General features: G+C 58.1%; 3 protein-coding genes across 4 annotated transcripts; 1 reads left to right on the forward strand and 2 right to left on the reverse strand.

The window, feature by feature from the left end:
• Positions 1-1215: 1215 nt before the first annotated feature.
• Positions 1216-3144, reverse strand: LTB (lymphotoxin beta). The gene is made up of 4 exons (XM_066359707.1): positions 2913-3144; positions 2466-2517; positions 2182-2253; positions 1216-1800 (listed from the first exon to the last, which is right to left on the reverse strand). Exons 1-4 carry the CDS (start codon positions 3072-3074, stop codon positions 1361-1363), a joined length of 726 nt encoding a protein of 241 aa, XP_066215804.1. The 5' UTR covers positions 3075-3144; the 3' UTR covers positions 1216-1360.
• Positions 3145-5716: 2572 nt separating this feature from the next.
• On the forward strand, positions 5717-8204 carry LST1 (leukocyte specific transcript 1). The gene is made up of 4 exons (XM_066359708.1): positions 5717-6073; positions 6455-6553; positions 6818-6840; positions 7708-8204. Exons 1-4 carry the CDS (start codon positions 6061-6063, stop codon positions 7879-7881), a joined length of 309 nt encoding a protein of 102 aa, XP_066215805.1. The 5' UTR covers positions 5717-6060; the 3' UTR covers positions 7882-8204.
• A 382-nt stretch (positions 8205-8586) lies between these two features.
• On the reverse strand, positions 8587-15698 carry NCR3 (natural cytotoxicity triggering receptor 3). Of its 2 annotated transcripts, none has more exons than XM_066361454.1 (6): positions 15686-15698; positions 12881-12898; positions 12674-12752; positions 10245-10589; positions 9993-10099; positions 8587-8857 (listed from the first exon to the last, which is right to left on the reverse strand). In XM_066361454.1, exons 3-6 carry the CDS (start codon positions 12726-12728, stop codon positions 8843-8845), a joined length of 522 nt encoding a protein of 173 aa, XP_066217551.1. In that variant the 5' UTR covers positions 12729-12752; positions 12881-12898; positions 15686-15698; the 3' UTR covers positions 8587-8842. The 2 variants fall into 2 exon arrangements, with proteins under 2 accessions (XP_066217551.1, XP_066217552.1); XM_066361455.1 differs by having other exon boundaries at positions 10245-10362; positions 10438-10589; positions 12674-12898; positions 15686-15696.
• Positions 15699-18320: the final 2622 nt, after the last annotated feature.

Consider the following 18320-nt stretch of genomic DNA (forward strand, 5'->3'; position numbering starts at 1 on the left):
GATGCCTCTTATGAAGCACCTGATTATTTGCACCACAGGCCTAATTTTGGGAGCCACCCGCATCATGGCCTCTTAAAATGAGAGACAACTGTTTAACTGATCTATTCTCAAGACTGAGACTGGTTTCTAAAACCGATAATATATTAATTGGTCCTTTCTTAATGCTTCAGCCTAAACATTGGCACAAATACTGAGCTGACTATAAACTCCTGGGTGGCAAGCCTGTCTCCCGCACATACCCTCGCTCTGAGGGGCATGGTGGACCCCAGGAAGGCACTGCCACCTTGACATCAAGGGACATTAAGACATTTTGTTTGATCTACGATGGTTTTTAAGAGAAAATCCTGGTCAGAAGGGGAAATGAGGAGAAGAGTGAATAGAGTCGAAGGCAGTCAGGGGAAAACCGTGCGGTGTGCCGCAAGGGTGGGGTGACCCACTGGGGTGACCTAGATCGGGCGTGAGTTCCCCTCTGCCTCCTCCAGCCCCCGCTGAAAGTCAGCCAAGGGGTGAGAGGGCTGCTCTTACTCACCCTGGGCCCCCACACTCGCCCACTCACGGGAAGGGGACCTGAAGTGTGAAAGAGGGGTGAGAACTTGCCGTGTCCCCAACAGGTGGCATCAGATCTTCCTCCTTCCTCTTCCTCCGGTTCACTACAGAGTCCACCTCTCTCTCTCTCTCTCTCTCTCTCTCTCTCTCTCTCAAACACCCTCCCAACTCTCCTTCAGCCTCCTTCCTTCACCCTCACAAGCTGTTGTTCTTGCTGCTCGGAGAAGAGGTGACTCTGGGTCGGCGGGGACAGGGCCCTGGCTAACCAGGAGGGGGCTCCGGCCCTCGGCCATCTTCGGGGCTACTGTGCGGCGGGCCTTCCTGCAGGCCACTTCCTTTTCCTGTCATGAGCCCTCGCTCAGTGTTGGGAGGGACCCAGGAGAAGATGCAGTATGGTGGGGGCCGGGCGGCTCTGAGAAGCAGGATGCTTGGAGATTCTTTGTGGTTGGAGGAGACCCCCTCCCTCGACCCTCCACACTGGGCCGGTGCTAGGGGAGGCGAGGCCATTTGGGGGCAGGGGGTGGGCAGGCCCGCAGGCCTCCATCTCAGGGAAGGGACGCCACGCAGAGTGCTAATGAATTCTTTCCAGAAACACGCAGAGACTATATAACCAACCCTGGTGTGCCCCCCACCCTGAACCACGCTCTCAACATCTGTATGGGCAGCGCGAAAGCTTGACACTCTTTATTTTCATCAGGCTCAAAATCAGTTTCCACACAGGGTCCCACATCTTCTCCGCGGCCGCGGGGGTCCCTGATGTCGAGGTCCCCCATATCTGGGCCGGTCCACGCGGTGCCCCCACGCGGGGCGGCCGTCAGCCCACCATCACGGCCCCGAAGAAGGTCTTCCCTCTCCGGTAGTCCACCATGTCGGGGTGGCTGATGTTGACGAACACCCTCTCGCCCCTCCGCAGCTGCACCAGGCCGCCGAACCCCACGCTGGTGTACCAGAGCCTCCGCGCCGGGCCCAGGCCCGGGCTCACCGTCTCGGCGCCTTCCAGCAGCAGCTCGGGAGTCCCGGGCCCGTAGGCGCCCCCCGCGCGGTACAGCCGGCTGCGCAGCGTCACCCCGCCGTCCGGGGGGTCCCCGTCCGCCCGGGGCGCCCGGCCGCGGTAGCCCACGTGACAGTAGAGGTAATAGAGGCCGTCCCGCGGGAGAGCCAGCCCGCCGGCGCCGGAGAACTGCGCCCCGCTCCGCAGGAACGCCTCTTCTTTCTCCGCCTCCCAGCCCAGCCCCTGGCCCTGCGTCCAGGCGCCTGCGGAGAGACCGGCCGGTAGGCTCCAGGGAAAGCCGTGCCGAAGACAGCAACCCCCACCCGCGCCTGCCGAGAGCCGGCGTCCCGCCCCCCGCAGGGGCCCCTGCAGGTGCGCCCGCTGCGCTGGGGGCCGCTGGGGCGCCGGGTGCCGGGCGCGGCGCTGCGCTCCGCTGGGGAGACTCAGGCCGGCTCTTCCCGGCTCCGGGAGGGAAGCGGGAAGCCAGGGCGCGGGGCGGACGGAGGGGTGGGCTGCGCTCTCCAGGGATAAGAGGTGGCCAAGGGTGTCCGAACGAGCACGGCAATAACCGAGCCAAGGGGCCCGAACCGTGGGCGGGCAAAACCGGCCCCTGGGGCTGTTGGGGTTGGTGAGGTCCTCCTTACCTATGAGGTGGGCCGCCGGCAGCTTGGGGCTCGGGTCTCTTTCTGAATCCTGCTCAGGCAGCTCCTGGGGCCCTGGAAGAGGCCAAGAAGAGTCCACGCTCGGTTGGGGCAGGTCGACCACCCTTGCGTGGTCCCCCTGAGAGGACAGGAGGCTGGGGCTCGGGACGGGGCATCCGGCTTCCTGAGGAAGAGGGTAGATAGAGTGTCTGGGGATGCAGACGGAAGGGAGCTGGGAGTCCCTGCGGGCCTGGAGCCGCCACGGAGGAAAGACGGTCTGCTCTTACCCAATCGCTGCTGGGCCTGTGCTGGTGTCCCCGGATCAGTGGTCCCTGTTACCTGGGTGGGTGGGGTCGCAGTGCCCAGAGTTCAGTCTTAGCTGATGCCAACCCCACCTCTCCCAACATAGACCCAACCTCCCCGCCCGACACCCAGCTCCCTGGAAGGGATAGCAAGCAAGGCAGAGATGCTTGGGCGGGGAGACAGAGGCCTGAGTCTGTCTGAGAAAGAAGAAGGAGACAGACAGACAACCAGGGAGGGGTTGGGCTTGGAGACATCAGGACACAACAGCATCACAGGAACAGAGAAAGAGAGCCGGCCCATGGGCCAGCCAGACATCCGTGCCAGAGACGGCCAGGCCAGCTGAGCAGGTGACGCAGGGGGCCCCAGGCAGGGCCAGAGGTGGGTGAGCAACAGCAGTCCACAGCCCTCTGAGTACTCTGGGTGCCGCTCACCGGTCCTCCTTGCTTCGGGGGCACCACGGCCAGCACAGCCAGGACCGTGATAGGCACGGCCAGCAGCAGGGTCACCAGGGAAGTGGTTCCTGCCACAGCCACCAGGAGGCAGCCCTTCCCCTGGGGCCTCCTCCCCCAGCCCTCCGGCCCCAGTGCCCCCATGGAGACTGAGCCAGGATCAGGGCAGAGGGGCTTACATACCTCGGCGGCGGGGCCACCCCCTCCCCATAAGCCGACACACCTGCCTGGGACTTTCCGCCCAGCCCTGCTCCCCTCACCCAGCTTCCTGTTTACCCAGAGCCGGGCGGCAGGTGGATGCCTGGGTTCCTTGAACTGGGGAGGGAGTTGAAGTGAAGAGACAGGCTTTCAGGGCAGATCCGGAGGGGGCCCTGGGGACCTCCTGTGTCAGTGCAGAGGGAAGCCGAGGCCTGAGCAGAGCAGGGAGCTCGCAGGAAGTCGGCAGCAAAGCCGCACTGAGAACACAGACCTCCGGACGGCCAGCGCGGTCAGCCTGCGGCCTTCCGCACCACAGCGCTGGGGGCTGCAGGGACGGCTGCACCCACGCCCCTGCGTCAGGAACTGGTGTCTGGAAGGACAGGTGTCCAGGTCCCCGAGGAGAACCTATCCCATGCTGGACCGACCTCCTCCATCCCCCAGAGCTGAGTCCACAGCGATGGCAGCTGAAGGGGGTCTGCATCCGCACCGACTCCGCCTCACCGAGGACGGGAGGAGTGAGCTTCACTGCCCCGCTACAGGGGCTACAGGGGCGCAGGGGAGAGCCACAGGCACGCCCTCCGGCAGCCTCGCGGCCCAGGAGGGCCCGTCCACGGGGTGCTGACTGTTTATGAGTAAACGAAAAGAGGACGAGTGAATGAGTAAGCAAAACCAAGCAGCAGGGACCAGGGTAGGGGCGGAGGGGAAGACCAGATCCAAGGAAGTTAGAAATGGCCGCAGACTGCCTCCCCTTCTCTGTGTGTTTGGGTAATAATAATAATAATAATAATAATAATATAGCAACTAGGCCAACAGCATTTAGCATGTGCTATTTTCCCTGCACGTAAACTTTGCCTTTCTTGGCCGTCCCAAAAGGAAACGAAGAAACAAATACCGAACTCGAGTCCGCGAAGAGCGCGGCAGAGGTTTTAGATGTGAAGCGGACTGATGTTCGCAGCTTGGAAAGGCAGCCCAAAGTGCGGTGGACGGGTAGGTAAGTGATAAAGCCCCTCTAGAGGAAGGTCCATTGTAGAATGTAGGTGCTCAGGATATGTTCACTGTACAATTCTTTCCATTTTTTTTCCATGTTTAAACTTTTAGGTAATAAATGTAAAAAGAAAAAAGAAAACCAACTGAATATTGATTGTTCTGCGGCTCTATCCTGCAAGGGGGAACGAGGCGGAGGGGAAGAGGGAGGAAGTAGCAGAAAGTTTCTGAATTTAGAGAGGAGAATGCAAATGCGTATGGACTCAAGCGCCAGCTGGCTTCCTGACCCCTTCCCCCCACTTGAGCTCCCGGGGCCTCACCCTCCTGAAGGGTCACTCCCCTCCCCATCACAGTGCCACTCAGAGGCCTCCGTCCAGGGCTTTTCTCAGAGGGTCTCGGACCACCACCCTTACTCTCTCTGCCTCCAGCAGGAAGTCCACCTGGGCTGGCCGGCTAGCTCTCCTTTTGAACGCCAATTTCTCATCAACTTTCTATCCTAGATCTAACAACAGTGCTTGGATAGATTTCGCCTGGCTACTTTGGACGTTTCTGTTTGTAAATCTGTCAGCCAAGCACCCTGCTAGATAGAGACCCCAGAACCCCAGGTGAGTCACCCCAGTGGCGCGGGAGCCAGGGTATGTGTCTGCACGCACACACACTGAGATCGTGAGCTCTCGGTGGATGCAGTGTGAGAGGTAACTGGGGGAAGGGTTAATCCGAGAAGGCACCTGGAGGAGGTGTGAAGCCACAGACTCCTCGCAGGGTCAGTAAGACAGCTGGAGCTGAGGGGTCTGCAGGCTTCCTTACTGCCCCAGGCGTCTGAAAGCAAAGATGTCCTGACCCTCACCCTCAAAGCCCAACCTCCTCTCCTGACCATGTTGGCTTGGCGTAAAGGCTGAGGGACAAGTCAAGGCCAGAGGAGGGGTGGGAATGTACCTCCCTCTGCCCAGGCGGCTTCCGCCAATGTCGAGTTGCCCCACGCTGCCCCGGCCCCTGCAGGCCACAGGCTCTGAGTACGCTGGCAGAGAGCAGGGACCCTTGAGGAGGAGAGGGGACAGGCACACCCCGCGTGAGATAAGGGTGTGCCTGTGATGAGGGAAAGGAGAGCAGGGCTCTGAGGTCCCCTGGGCCCTGGAGGAACGCTCTGTCCAGCCTCTGTCTTGACTCCGCCCCTCCTGCCTTTTGTGGCCACCTCAGGCCTTCCCCTACACCGGGGCGTCTGCTCTGGACACCGCCACACGCACACACGTCCCAGGGTTCCTCTTGTTCTCAGGCAGGTCCCCATTCCCAGGCCTTGGGCAGTGCCTCTGGCTCTGGGGTGCAGCCCGAGGCCCCCCCTTGGCCCTCAAACAGGAACCAGTGGTTGTCGGGCAGGAAGTACCGGAAAGGAAGTGTGGGGCCCCTAGACTCTCCTCCTTGCCCCACTCCAGCCCGGCAGACCTGCCCATGAGAAGCGGTTCTCCAAGCAGGCCCCCTCCGCAGACCTGAGTCCCTCTGGGGGCCGAGGGACCGGTCCTGGCTGCTCGCCCTTCCTTTCCAGCAGTCCCTACACGCACCCCAAACTCCTCCTCCTCCTCCTCCTCCTCCTCCTCCCCCATCAGCCCCCTTTCTTAGCAGAACCTAGAACTGCCCAGTGCCCGGGAGGCCCCTGTGAACCGCCTGGTCAGCCTGGGGCCGAGGACAAAGGGCGGGCGCTGCATGCAGCTGGACAGAGCGGGCCCTGAGCCCCAGCTCCGGCACTTCTGGGCCGACCCCTGGCCAGGGAGGCGGGCACCACAGTGCCCCGTGTTGTCAGACAGAGGAGCAGCGATGAAGGGAAAGTGCCCGGCTCAGGGCCGGACTGGAGTGAGGAACTGGAGGCACGTGACCGGCCTGGGGCTGGTGAGGCCATCAGGGCAGGGGCGAGGCTTCCTGACCTCCAGGCTAGTCGCCTGCAGTCCCTAACCGGATGGATGGGCCAGGTAAGGCACAGGGAGCCGTGAGGGAAAGCGACCTGTGAGGTGCGTGGGCAGGTGACCTCGTGTGAGGTGCGTGGGCAGGTGACCTGCAGGACCAGGGGCCAGGTGGCCAGGACACTCCCCAGGGAGGCCCGGGGACGGGAGGGGTGGCAGCGGGAGCCGGTGAGAGGTGAGAGGCCCCAGGCGCAGGCGACGATGGGGGGGCCCTCTGATACGAGTCAGGTAACACGGTCCCACGGTCCCACGAAGAATCGCACCGAGAGGGTGTTTTTCTGCCTCTAACACTGTTGGAGAGGGGCGCGGGGACGCCCCCGCCCGCCAGCAGGGCGGGGCAGCCTGAGCAGGGACAGGGCCTTCCACCGGTCACTTCTCGTTTCCTTCCAGAGAAAAACCCGTACCTCTACGGGGGTTTGGGGCTCGGGGGGCTCCTAGTGGTGGCTGTGGCTGTCCTGTCCGCCTGTCTGTGTCGGCTCCATCGGAGAGGTGAGCCCACCCCGAGCTGTGGCAGGGCCCCCAGCCGGGCCCCGGGAGGCGCCCCCCCCCACTCCCTTTCCTCCGGCTTTCCCAGAAGCCCCCCGTCCACCCTGACACCCCTGGAGAATGTCCCGAGCGAGGGGCCAGGGCTTCGGCCATGGGACACACGGGCCAGTCAGCAGGAGTGAAGCTGACCGCTGGGTGTTGGGGGGCCACGCGGGAGGGCCGGGCGGCACAGCGGGGGGCCAGGCTGAGCTTCTTCTTTTCTTCCAGTGAGGAAGCTGGAGAGGAGCTGGGTGAGTCTGGGGCAGGGACGTGGGGGAGGGGCGGCGATGGGATGGGGAAGAGAAGAGACGGAAAGCGCGAGTGTGGGAGAGTCGGTGAGAAGAAAGAAGAGAAAGGCAGAGAGAGAGAGAAATAAGAGAATGACTGGAAGGAAGGAGAGAAAGGGTGTATGGCGTTAGAAAGAGGAAATAGGACAAACAAAGAGAAAGAAAGAGGAGAAGGAATGAGAGAGACAAAGAGTGAGAATGTTGACTCAATGGTAGAGCATTGGCCCAGCGTGTGGAAGTCCCGGGTTCGATTCCTGGCCGGGGCACACAGGAGAAGCACTCATCTGCTTCTCCACACCCCCCCCTCCTTCCTCTCTGTCTCTCGCTTCCCCTCCCACAGACAAGGCTCCATTGGAGCAAAGATGGTCCAGGAACTGAGGACGGCTCCATGGCCTCCAACTCAGGCACTAGAATGGCTCCTGTTGCAACGGAGCAACACCCCAGATGGGCAGAGCATCACCCCCTGGTGGGCATGCCGGGTGGATCCTGGTTGGGCACATGCGGGAATCTGTCTCTCTGTGTCCCCACTTCTGACTTCAGAAAAACACACACAAAAAAAGAGTGAGAAGGTCAGGGGAAGAATGGAAGAGACACTGGGAAATAATGAGAGACCCAGAGAAAGAGTGAGGGAGAATGCGATGAGGAGGGAGAGAGCGAGAGACACGAAGAGAAAGGGCAGCAGGTGGAGAGAGAGGAGACGGGGAGGGGGGCAGCAAGGAGGCAGTGAGGAAAGACAGTGGACGTGAGGTGAGCACTCACAAGGAAGGAAGGAGAGGAAGAGGGTGGCCCCTCCTGTGACCTCCCTCGGGTCAGCAGCAATGTCGGGCCTAGCCCCAGGCCCAGTTCTCCGAGCAGGAGCAGGAGCAGGAGCAGGAGGTCCACTATGCCTCTCTGCAGAGGCTGCCCTGCAGCGAGGGGCCTGCCCGCGGCCGCCGGGAAAGGGAAGGCTCCGCGGAGGACCCCAGCATCGACTACACCCGCATTGCTGAAAGCAAGCCCACCTGAGCCTGCCCAGACCCTGCCCTCCGCCCAAGCGGGAGCCCTGTGGTCCCCCAAGTAAAGATCACGGCCTCAGCATCTCACGTGTCCCCAGCCTCTCAATCCATCTCAAGCCCCTGTCCCCCACGGCCACTCTCAAAACAAATCACGTACCTTCCCACCCACTGGGGTCCAGGAGGGACTTATCGGGTAAGAAGGGTGTTTAGGGACCCCAGCCCCGCTTGAAGGCCAGAAAAGAGTACAGCAGCCCCCCCCCCCCCCGCCCCATCCGTGGTTTTGCTTTCCGCCGTTTCAGTTATCTGCGGTCAGAACATACTACCCGGAAAATTGCAGAAATAAACAATTCATGCATTTCACAGTGTGCACCATTCTGAGTGAGGGTGATGAAACCTCACGCTGTCTTTCTCCGTCCTGCCCGGGACGTGACTCACTTGTCTGTCCAGAGAGGCCACCCTGGACGCGCTACCTGGCCATTAGTCACTTGGCAGCCAGCCCGGTTACAAGATCAGCTGCCGAGTTATCGCAGCGCCTGTGTCCAAGTCGCCCTATCGGCAGCCTAACGCCCTGTCTCAACGCCTGCGCCGTTCACCCCACTCATCTGATCACAGGCGGGCTCTGTGTCGCCTCACATGTCACCAGAAGAAGGGTGAGCACGGACAATCAGATATTCTGAGAGAGAGAGAGAGAGAGAGAGAGACCACATTCAAAGTTTTTATTACAGTTCATTGTTATAGTCATTCTATTTCAGTATTGTTGCAGTTGTTAATCTCTTTCTCTGCCGAATGTATAAATTAAGCTTTATCATAGGTAGGTATGTATGTACAGGTAAAAACACAGTGTATGCAGGCCTCAGGTCAGTCCATGGTTTCAGGCATCCACCAGGGCTCTTGGAACGTGTCCCCCGTGGATAGGAGGGGACTACAGGGGTCCTCGGGTTACGGCAGTCTCCACATACGGCGTTTCGAGTTTACGATGCTAACTCCTAAAAAAATTGAGAGGTGTTTCCATCAGCGTCCTACTTACAGACTACATGGGAGAACTAGTTTGGTTGCGCCGCGGAAGAACGCGCAGTAATACGGGATATGAGTGAGGAAGTTGGCGTCCCCCAGGACGCTTACCTACGCCATTTTAGACTGTTAAGAGTGTAAGTGTTGCCCGACCAGGCGGTGGCGCAGTGGATAGAGTGTCGGACTGGGATGCAGGAGGACCCAGGTTCAAGACCTCGAGGTCGCCAGCTTGAGCGCGGGTTCATCTGGTTTGAGCAAAGCTCACCAGCTTGGACCCAAGGTCGCTGGCTCGAGCAAGGGGTCACTCAGTCTGCTGAAGGCCCACGGTCAAGGCACATATGAAGAAAGCAATCAATGAAACAACTAAGGTGTCGCAAGGAAAAAACTGATGATTGATGCTTTTCATCTCTCTCTCGTTCTTGTCTGTCTATCTCTCTCTCTGTCCCTGTTTAAAAAAAAAAAAAAAAGCGCAAGTGTTCTGTTTGTGTTAGGCTAATAGGGTGTGTTTCGACTGACACCAAAATTCGGGTTCCGTCACTGTGGTAGGAACGGATCTGTGGCAACCCGAAGACCCCTGCGTTGTCTTTTTCTGTGGACAATTGACAAGCAGGACCAATCAGATTTGATACTTCTCCTGTGGCGGCAGAATCAGCCTCAGCCTCCCGGGCCTGGGAGAGTTGGGTCCCGCCCACCTGTCCAGCCTCAGGACGGTGCTGGGAGGGGCCCCGGGCACGATTGCTGGGAAGCTCCCCCTTGGACCTCTCCCGGCTATCCTCAGTAGAAAGGGAGAGCGCTAAGAGTCGGGGAATGTGGACGGGGTGCGCTGGGGCAACCCGAGAATGAAGAAAGTATGTAAGACTCATACGAAGTTACCATTGGGGCAGAGGGATTTATTGGGGACCCTTGGAGAGCAGTAGGGCTCACTGGGGTCTGGAATCCCTCAGCAGCAGCCATCCAAGCGGTGGCAGTGAGTTCCCACGTGACCATGGTCTGGCAACCAGGTGGCCGAGGTCGCTGGGTGCTGCGGCCCTCCTTGGTCTCTGTCTCTCCGTCCTCCGGCTTTCTCTGTCCCCCCCTCTCTCCCGCCACTGCCACGGCTCCACGACTCACATTAGCTCGGTAATAGATGGCACTCCCCACGGCCACGGAGAGAAAGCTCAAGGCATAGAATCCAGCCCGGAGGAGGAGGACTGTGAGGGTCCCCAGCCGAGGAGGTCCTGCATCCGGGAGGTGGAAGAGAAGGGCTTGGTCAAGGGGACCCCAGGAAAAAGCCTGCGCGGGCTTGGGGCGGACCGGGGGAGGCGGCCTCAGGGAAGGACTCCCGGCTTCCGGGGGCCGGGGCCTCCAGCCAAGGAGCCTCACCTTGCTCCACCACCAGCAGCGTCCCGGTCCCGGTCCCGAGACCCAGGCCCAGCACCTCCACCTGGCACACGTAGACTCCAGCATCACGGCCTCGGGTGTCCACGATGTGCAGCTCAGCCTGGTGGTCACAGAGGAAACGGGGAGAGGCCAGAGGGGCCAGGCGGCCCCTGAACTCGGGGGTTCCGTTCCTCACCTCCTTTCCTGGGGCCACCTCGTCCCGGTACCATGTGACAGAGCCAATGGCCTGTCTCCCTCGGCTGGCATTGAAGGAGCAAGGCAGGAGGGCAGCAGCACCCTCCTGGGCACGGATCTCAGGGGGCTGGGACACCCAGAGAGCGCAGGACCCTAGGGGCGGAGAGAAGACCCAGACACACACCTCCCCAGTCACTCAGAAGAGAAAGGGCCAGAGAGCCTGTAGGAGAAAATCCCAGCCAAGCGTCTACGGCCATACCACCCTGAACGCGTCCGATCTCGTCTGATCTGGGAAGCTAAGCAGGGTCGGGCCTGGTTAGTACTTGGATGGGAGAAAATCCCAGCCGTCCCCAAACCACAGGGGGGGGGGGGGGGGAGGGACATACACTTTGGGTGCCTCATTCAACCCTTTCCTCTTTACCAGTCTAATCCCTTCACATTGCTTGTTAAATCATTTCCAATTCTTTCCTACACCAACTCCCCCCCTCACTGTCTCTCACCGTTTCCCGGCTGCCCTCACCAGGGACGTCTTGCCGGAATTTAACCTGTCAAGTGAAATTGAGGCTCAGGCTCTGGCTGGGTAGCTCCGTTGGTTAGAGCAACAGCAAATTGATGCCTCTCTCTCTCTCTCTTTCTCTCTCTCCCCCCCTTTCTTCTCTCTTTCTCTCAAATCAATCAATCAATTAATTAACTTTAAAAAGAAATTGAGCCTGATCAGGCAGTGACACAGTGAATAGAGCATCAGACTGGGACACAGAGGACCCAGGTTCAACACCCCAAGGTCACTGGCTTGAGCACGGGCTCACCAGCTTGAGTGCAGGGTCACTGGCTTGAGCCCAAAAGTTGCTGCTTTGAGCCCAAGGTCTCTGGCTTGAGCAAGGGGTCACTTGCTCTTCTGTAGCCCCCCCCCCCAGTCAAGGCACATATGAGAAAGCAATTAATGAACAACTAAGGAGACTAAGGAGCCTCAATGAAGAATTGACACTTCTCATCTCTCTCCCTTCCTGTCTGTCTGTCCCTCTGTTCCTTTCTCTGTCTCTCTCACAAAAAAGAAAGAGGCCCTGGCCGGTTGGCTCAGTGGTGGAGCGTCGGCCTGGCGTGTGGAGGTCCCGGGTTCGATTCCCGGCCGGAGCACACAGGAGAAGCACCCATCTGCTTCTCCACCCCCTCCCCCCCTCCTTCCTCTCTGTCTCTCTCTTCCCCTCCCGCAGCCGAGGCTCCATGGGAGCAGGGATGGCGCCGGTGCTGGGGATGGCTCCTTGGCCTCTGCCCCAGGCGCTGGAGTGGCTCTGGTCGCAACAGAGCGACGCCCAAAGGGGCAGAGCATCGCCTCCTGGTGGGCAGAGCGTCACCCCCTGGTGGGCGTGCCGGGTGGATCCCGATTGGGCGCATGCGGGAGTCTGTCTGACTGTCTCTCCCCGTTTCCAGCTTCAGAAAAATACAAAAAAAAACCAGATCTCTAGGCTCCACCCCCTAGAGTTTTTTATTCAGTGGGTCCCCAGGGGCCTGGGTTGCCCGAGGCTCCAGCTGGTCTGAAGCCGCAGGTCTGGAGTCCACAGGGCATTTAGTTAAGGAAAACGTCCGATAGATAAAGTCTCTCAGTTAATTAAAATTTGTTTCACTAAAAAACTTACCTTCGATTTGAATTAGCTCTCCCAAACCCATATCTAGACCCAGATAATAAGCCTTGTTTACTATTAAAGCTTATTCAACTCATCAAGTTAAAACTGATCCCTTTAGCTTTGGCCAGATAGATAGATAGATAGATCGTCCCGAAGTGTGGAAGTTCCCGGTTCGGTCCCCGGTCAGGGCCCAGACAGGAACAGATCGATATTCCTGTCTCTTTCTTGCTCTCTCCCTTTCTCCCTCTAAAATCCATAAAATAAACATTTAAGACGGGCCCCTTTAAAAAAGAAAAATTGACCCCTTCCGGCCAATTTTACTGGTCCTTCTGACTTCATCTTCTTAGGCAGGCGGCTGAGGAGCGAAGGATTCTATGTGGAAGCCGGGGAGTGATCCTAGCTGCGCCACGCAGGGGCGCGGAACTGGGGAGCCCCTGCGGTCTGCGTCACGGAGGGTCAGCTGCTCCCACTCTCCTGCCTTCCACTCCCCTCAGGCTCAGAGTCCAGCCCCCACCGAGCCTGCTCCCCAGGACATCCACGTCCAGCCTCCCCCCCTCCTCGTTCTCCCTCGTCCCGGCCCCACACCCTCAGGGTCCTGGGAGAGAGCCCTGTCACCTGGATGGACCGTGACAAAGACGAGGAACAGCATCCGGGCCGTGTCGGAGGGCATCCCAGCTGAGGCGGGGACTCTGAGCTCTGGGTGGAGGAGACATGGCCGTTGGTCACCCAATGGGCGGCGAGGAGCTTCCGATGATGCTCAGGACTCACATGTCGGTTACCAAGGACCTCTACCTCCCGGGACCCTGGGCATGAGATGCGTACCTCTCCGGGGAGAAGGTCCTGCCGCGGACAGTATCTGGGTCACTAGGAGGTGGGGGCAGTGAGTGGGCAGGTTGCCTAAGTACTGCAAGTGAGGGTGGGGCTTAGATGTCCGGTAACGCCAAGGTGGGTGGGTAGGCGGGTGAGACCAGGATGTGGTTCCCCCAACTTCCTATGCTCAAGAAGACCAACCCTGAACCCAGAAGCACTTCCAGGAGCCCTGCTGGGCCCAGAGCTAACCTATTTCCCCCACCCATAGGCTCAACAGTGCCCAAGCCCACCCAACCCGTTCCTTTCCCTCCAATCTGGTTCTCTCCTGGGGCAGCTCTAGCGATTCTATAATTGTGGGACGAGAAGAAGCAAGGTGATCAGCGGTGGGACCGGGGTGGGGACTTCGCTCCTGTTTAACTCAAGACTGTTGACTTGCATGTTTTGGCAGGGTGAGCGCTGCCGATGAAGAATTTGGACTCGTTCCTGCTCAGATCTCTATTACGGGAGTTCACTTCACAGAGAGGTCCGCTTCATGTGGAATGTTCCGTATGGACTTATCATCCACTGGAAAACCCACTCGTGCATTATTTTATTTTATCATTTTTGGGGGGCATTTTTGTATTTTCTGAAGTGAGAAGCAGGGAGGCAGAGAGACAGACTCCCGCATGCACCCCACAGGGATCCACCTGGCATGCCCACCAGGGGGCGATGCTCTGCCCATCTGGGATGTTGCTCTGTTGCAACTGGAGCCATTCTAGCGCCTGAGGTGGAGGCCATGGAGCCATCCTCAGTGCCTGGGCCAACTTTGCTCCAATGGAGCCTCGACTGCAGGAGAGAAAGAGAGAGGCAGAGAGAAAGGAGAGGGTAAGGGTGGAGAAGCAGATGGGCGCTTCTCCTGTGTGCCCTGGCCGGGAATCGAACCCGAGACTACCACACTCTGGACCGATGCTCTACCACCTAGCCAACTGGCCAGGGCCTCGTGCATTATTTTATTCATTGTCCAACTAACGTTTATGGAGAAGTTACAAAATGTCCATTACACAAAATGTGTTTGTACACACACAAATGAAGGATACATTGTATGACATGGAACTCCAAGGTTACAGAGGGACTAATAGCAGAGTGTGCCCAGCATGTATTACAGACCTCTGTGAGCGAACACAGCACCTGGGAGAGAAGGGTTACCTGTGACATGCCCGCTGACACACAGTCCCAGCCCTCACGCACGCTTCTCTTGGCTCCTTTTAGATCAATACGTTATTTTGTGCGTGCGTCTGTTTCTATCTCTGCTTTACAACACATTTATAGATTGCTGAGTTCCCCCCTTCACTGCTAGTGATCTGGAGCTTTCTTTGGGGAGGGGGGAGCACTCATCTCACAGTTAAGAATGCTGGCTTGGAGGCCCTGGCCGGTTGGCTCAGCGGTAAAGCGTCGGCCTGGCATGCGGGGGACCCGGGTTCAATTCCCGGCCAGGGCACATAGGAGAAGCGCCCATTTGCTTCTCCACCCCCCCTTCCTCTCTGTCTCTCTCTTCCCCTCCCGCAGCCAAGGCTCCATTGGAGCAAAGATGGCCTGGGCGCTGGGGATGGCTCCTTGGCCTCTGCCCCAGGCGCTAGAGTGGCTCTGGTCTCCGGGAGGGGCAGGGCATCGCCCCCTGGTGGGCAGAGCGTCGCCCCTGGTGGGCGTGCCGGGTGGATCCCGGTCGGGCGCATGCGGGAGTCTGTCTGACTGTCTCTCCCCGTTTCCAGCTTCAGAAAAATACAAAAAAAAAAAAGAATGCTGACTTGGAGTCAGTTCGGGTTCCAGTGCCAGCTCCCCTACACACTAGTTATATAAAGCTCAAACAAATTACTCAACTTCTCCGGACCACCGAGACGAGCACACGTGACCCACACACAACCTGGGAAGGACTGACTCAGCCCTTCTCCCTGTGAAGTGGGGGCTTTGGGGACATCTTACCGAGGCTGGGGACCGAGGTGCCACTGCAAGGCGGCGGTCGCCCCCTGGTGGTCACAGAGCATGAGAAAGCCTGAGGCTCCCAATAGGCGGCTTTTCTCACCTGGGCCTTCATTCCAGCCTGTTCCTGTCCCTTACCTATCAGCACCCATCACCACCCAGACAGTCCATGCAGAGAACATTGTGTCTTCTGCTCACCTAGGACAAGCCCAGGGTTTGGAGAGGGAAGGGAAGTCGCCACTGAGTGGAATAGAGGTGGGGGCCGGAACGGCCACTGTCCCGAGGGTGTACTATCACAGCACACGCTCCCTCCCTGGGCACTGGGGGCCGGAACGGCCACTGTCCCGAGGGTGTACTATCACAGCACACACTCCCTCCCTGGGCGCTGCTCCACCGCCCAGGGCAATGCGGCTTCGAAGTCGCCTGTCTATGCTGGAGTCCTGGTCCCGTGATGTGCACATCTGGGGAGTAGCCCCTGTCACTTCCAGACCCTGCTGGGCTGGTACTCAGTGTCCTAACGGGTAGCTCCTCCCTGGTCCTGAGCTAGGATGACCAATAGCATAGCTGGCCCTGGACTCAACGGTGTCTTGCTCTCTCGACCTCTTTCCCCTGCCTACGATTTTCAATACCCCAAAATGCTGTGGATTCCAAAGACAGCAGTCAGATTCTTCAGGTCCGTCTAGAACACATCCTGCTGCGTGCGTGGACCTTTCTCAATAACTCCGAGACGCCCGGGGGAACCCTAACCTGCAGGGCGCGCAAGCCGGCTCCGCGGACGCAAGGACGGAACTTTTCCAAAGAAAGTTTTCCCAGGGACTCAAGAGGCAACGAACAGAAAAGTCGTGAAGTGGATATACATACGTCTCTGGTTCGGCTTCTTTTTTTTTTTTTTTTTTTTTGTATTTTTCTGAAACTGGAAATGGGGAGAGACAGACAGACTCCCGCGTGCACCCGGCACGCCCACCAGGGGGCGACGCTCTGCCCACCAGGGGGCGATACTCTGCCCCTCCGGGGAGTCGCTCTGCCGCGACCAGAGCCACTCTAGCGCCTGGGGCAGAGGCCAAGGAGCCATCCCCAGCTCCCGGGCCATCTTTGCTCCAATGGAGCCTCGCTGCGGGAGGGGAAGAGAGAGACAGAGAGGAAGGAGAGGGGGAGGGGTGGAGAGGCAGGTGGGCGCCTCTCCTGTGTGCCCTGGTCAGGAATCGACTGGTTCGACTTCTTGAACATCCAGCTGCGGACCGACCCACGTGTGATCAGGACCAGTCAACTTCCAACACAGAGCTCCGAGCCCGTGAAGAGGTGACAGCCAGAAGGGGCACTGGAATCCCAGCCCAGGTGAGGCCGCCTCACCTGGTGGCCCCTCCTCTAAAGTGTTGGCAGGGGTGAGATGTGGGCGACTTCTCTGGCCATGCCCTTAACAGGTTTTCAAGCTAACTAATGGGGCCAGTATATACTTTCGACCTCTGACCTCCACTTCTCCAAGGTTCACAGCATTGGACCCCAACACCTTCCTTCTTTCCTCATCGGTGTCTAACGTCCCTCACATTCACCAAGAGCTGGCATCTCACTCCCCAGCCTCCTCTCTATTTCAGTCTCTGGGAGGCTTGATGTCCCCGTAGATGACATTTTAAACACCGAGATATATTATCTACAGTAAAAGGCACAGATTTTAAGTGTACAGTTTGACGACCTCTGGCAAGTGAATGTCAACAGCACTGCAGTTATAACATAGATTATTTCCATCACCCTAGAATTTTTCCCGCACCCATTTTTGGTCAACCCCTCTCCCCTCCCAGAAGCAACCACTGATTTATAGCCCTATAGATGAGCTTAGTCTGTTTTTGAACTTCATACGAATGGAATCATATGGTATACACCAGGGGTCCCCAAACTTTTTACACAGGGGGCCAGTTCACTGTCCCTCCGACCGTTGGAGGGCCAGACTATAAAAAAAACTATGAACAAATCCCTATGCACACTGCAGATATCTTATTTTAAAGTAAAAAAACAAAACGGTAACAAATACAATATTTAAAATAAAGAACAAGTAAATTTAAATCAACAAACTGACCAGTATTTCAATGGGAACTATGGGTTTGCTTTTGGCTAATGAGATGGTCAATGTGCTCCTCTCAATGACCACCAATGAAAGAGGTGCTTCTTCCAGAAGTGCGGCGGGGGCCGGATAAATGGCCTCAGGGGGCCGTAGTTTGGGGACCCCTGGTAAACACTCTTGTACCTGGCTTCTTCCAGTCTGCACGATGTCTGTGACATTTATCTATGCTGCTGCATGTATCGGTAGCTTGTTCCTTTATTGCTGAGTAGTATTTCATTAGAGTAGTTTATCAGTTCACCTCATCTTGTAAAAATGGTGTATGTGTGTGTGTGTGTGTGTCAGAGAGACAGAGAGAGGGACAGATAGGAACAAACAGATAGGAAGGAGAGAGATGGGAAGCATCAATTCTTCATTGCGACACCTTTGTTGTTCATTGATTGCTTTCTCATATGTGCCTTGACCTGGGGCTCCAGCCCAGGCAGTGTCTCCTTGCTCAAGGCAGTGACTTTTGGGCTCAAGCCAGTGTCCAGGGGGTCATGTCTATGATCCCGTGCTCAAGCCAGCAACCCTGTGCTCAAGCTGGATGAGCCTGTGTTCAAGCTGGTGACCTCAGGGTCTTGAACCTGGGTCCTCTGCGCCTCAGGCCGACGCTCTGCCCACTGTGCCACCGCCTGGTCAGGCTCCAGCCGGTCGACTTGTAAGCCAGCTCAGCATTCCCTCCCTGACTGCTTGGCTGGACACGAACAACCCTGGCCTCAGCGACTCCCGTTTTCCTGCCTCCAAGGCTGACCAGCCCTGCCAAGCCACCCCACCCCCCACTGACCAGGTGAACTTCAGCGGGGCTGACACCTGCGGCCAGGGGTCAGCCGCCCTGCAGGCGTGGGAGCCACTCTATTGCTTTAGGGCAGTGGCTCTTAAACTCGAGTGCGTGTGAGAATCATCTGGTTTAAAAAGCTATTGTTAGGGCCCAATCCCTGGGTTTCTGATTCAGGAGATCTGGGCTGAGGCCAACAATGTGCGTTGCCAACATGCTCCCGTGTGACACTGGTGGAAGGCCCATCCGCAGAGAACCCCTGCTTTAAGGAGAGAGTTACCTTCTCTTACGTTGGAGACCGCAAGCTGACAGGTCCTTGCGGTTTAGATGTGTGGGGGACAGAGGTGTGGGGACTGGCAGATAGCCGACAGGCTGCCCAGCCCCCCACCTCACTTGCTTGGGTAAGTTTCTAAAGGCTAAGTTCTTCCCCACACCTCCATGTGAGCTGTGATGCTGGACTGTTTCCACTGTCCTAGCCCCCATGTCCCTCAGAGAGACTGGAGCAGTTTTCTTTTTATTCTTTGTCCTGTGAAGTTAAGATGTTATGCAGGGTGGAGGGCTTTCTGCACTGGGGAGAGTTCTTGGGTTGCCTCGGAAATGTCACTTTGTATGGGAGATCTCTTTGA

The sequence above is a fragment of the Saccopteryx leptura genome, chromosome 1 (assembly GCF_036850995.1).
Source record: "Saccopteryx leptura isolate mSacLep1 chromosome 1, mSacLep1_pri_phased_curated, whole genome shotgun sequence".
Taxonomy (NCBI): Eukaryota; Metazoa; Chordata; class Mammalia; order Chiroptera; family Emballonuridae; genus Saccopteryx; species Saccopteryx leptura.

Excerpts from the sequence above, each read along its gene's own strand:
- LTB (XM_066359707.1), bottom strand. The coding sequence starts at position 3,074 with ATGGGGGCACTGGGGCCGGAGGGCTGGGGGAGGAGGCCCCAGGGGAAG. Across the intron at positions 2,518-2,912 it reads CCCCGAAGCAAGGAGGACCG|GTAACAGGGACCACTGATCC; the intron begins GTGAGCGGCACC and ends CCACCCACCCAG. Across the intron at positions 2,254-2,465 it reads ACAGGCCCAGCAGCGATTGG|GGCCCCAGGAGCTGCCTGAG; the intron begins GTAAGAGCAGAC and ends GGCCTCTTCCAG.
- LST1 (XM_066359708.1), top strand. Across the intron at positions 6,554-6,817 it reads GTGTCGGCTCCATCGGAGAG|TGAGGAAGCTGGAGAGGAGC; the intron begins GTGAGCCCACCC and ends CTTTTCTTCCAG. Across the intron at positions 6,841-7,707 it reads GGAAGCTGGAGAGGAGCTGG|CCCCAGGCCCAGTTCTCCGA; the intron begins GTGAGTCTGGGG and ends TGTCGGGCCTAG.
- NCR3 (XM_066361454.1), bottom strand. The coding sequence starts at position 12,728 with ATGCCCTCCGACACGGCCCGGATGCTGTTCCTCGTCTTTGTCACGGTC. Across the intron at positions 10,590-12,673 it reads CTTTGTCACGGTCCATCCAG|GGTCCTGCGCTCTCTGGGTG; the intron begins GTGACAGGGCTC and ends CTCCGCCCCTAG. Across the intron at positions 10,100-10,244 it reads GCTGCTGGTGGTGGAGCAAG|GACCTCCTCGGCTGGGGACC; the intron begins GTGAGGCTCCTT and ends TCCCGGATGCAG.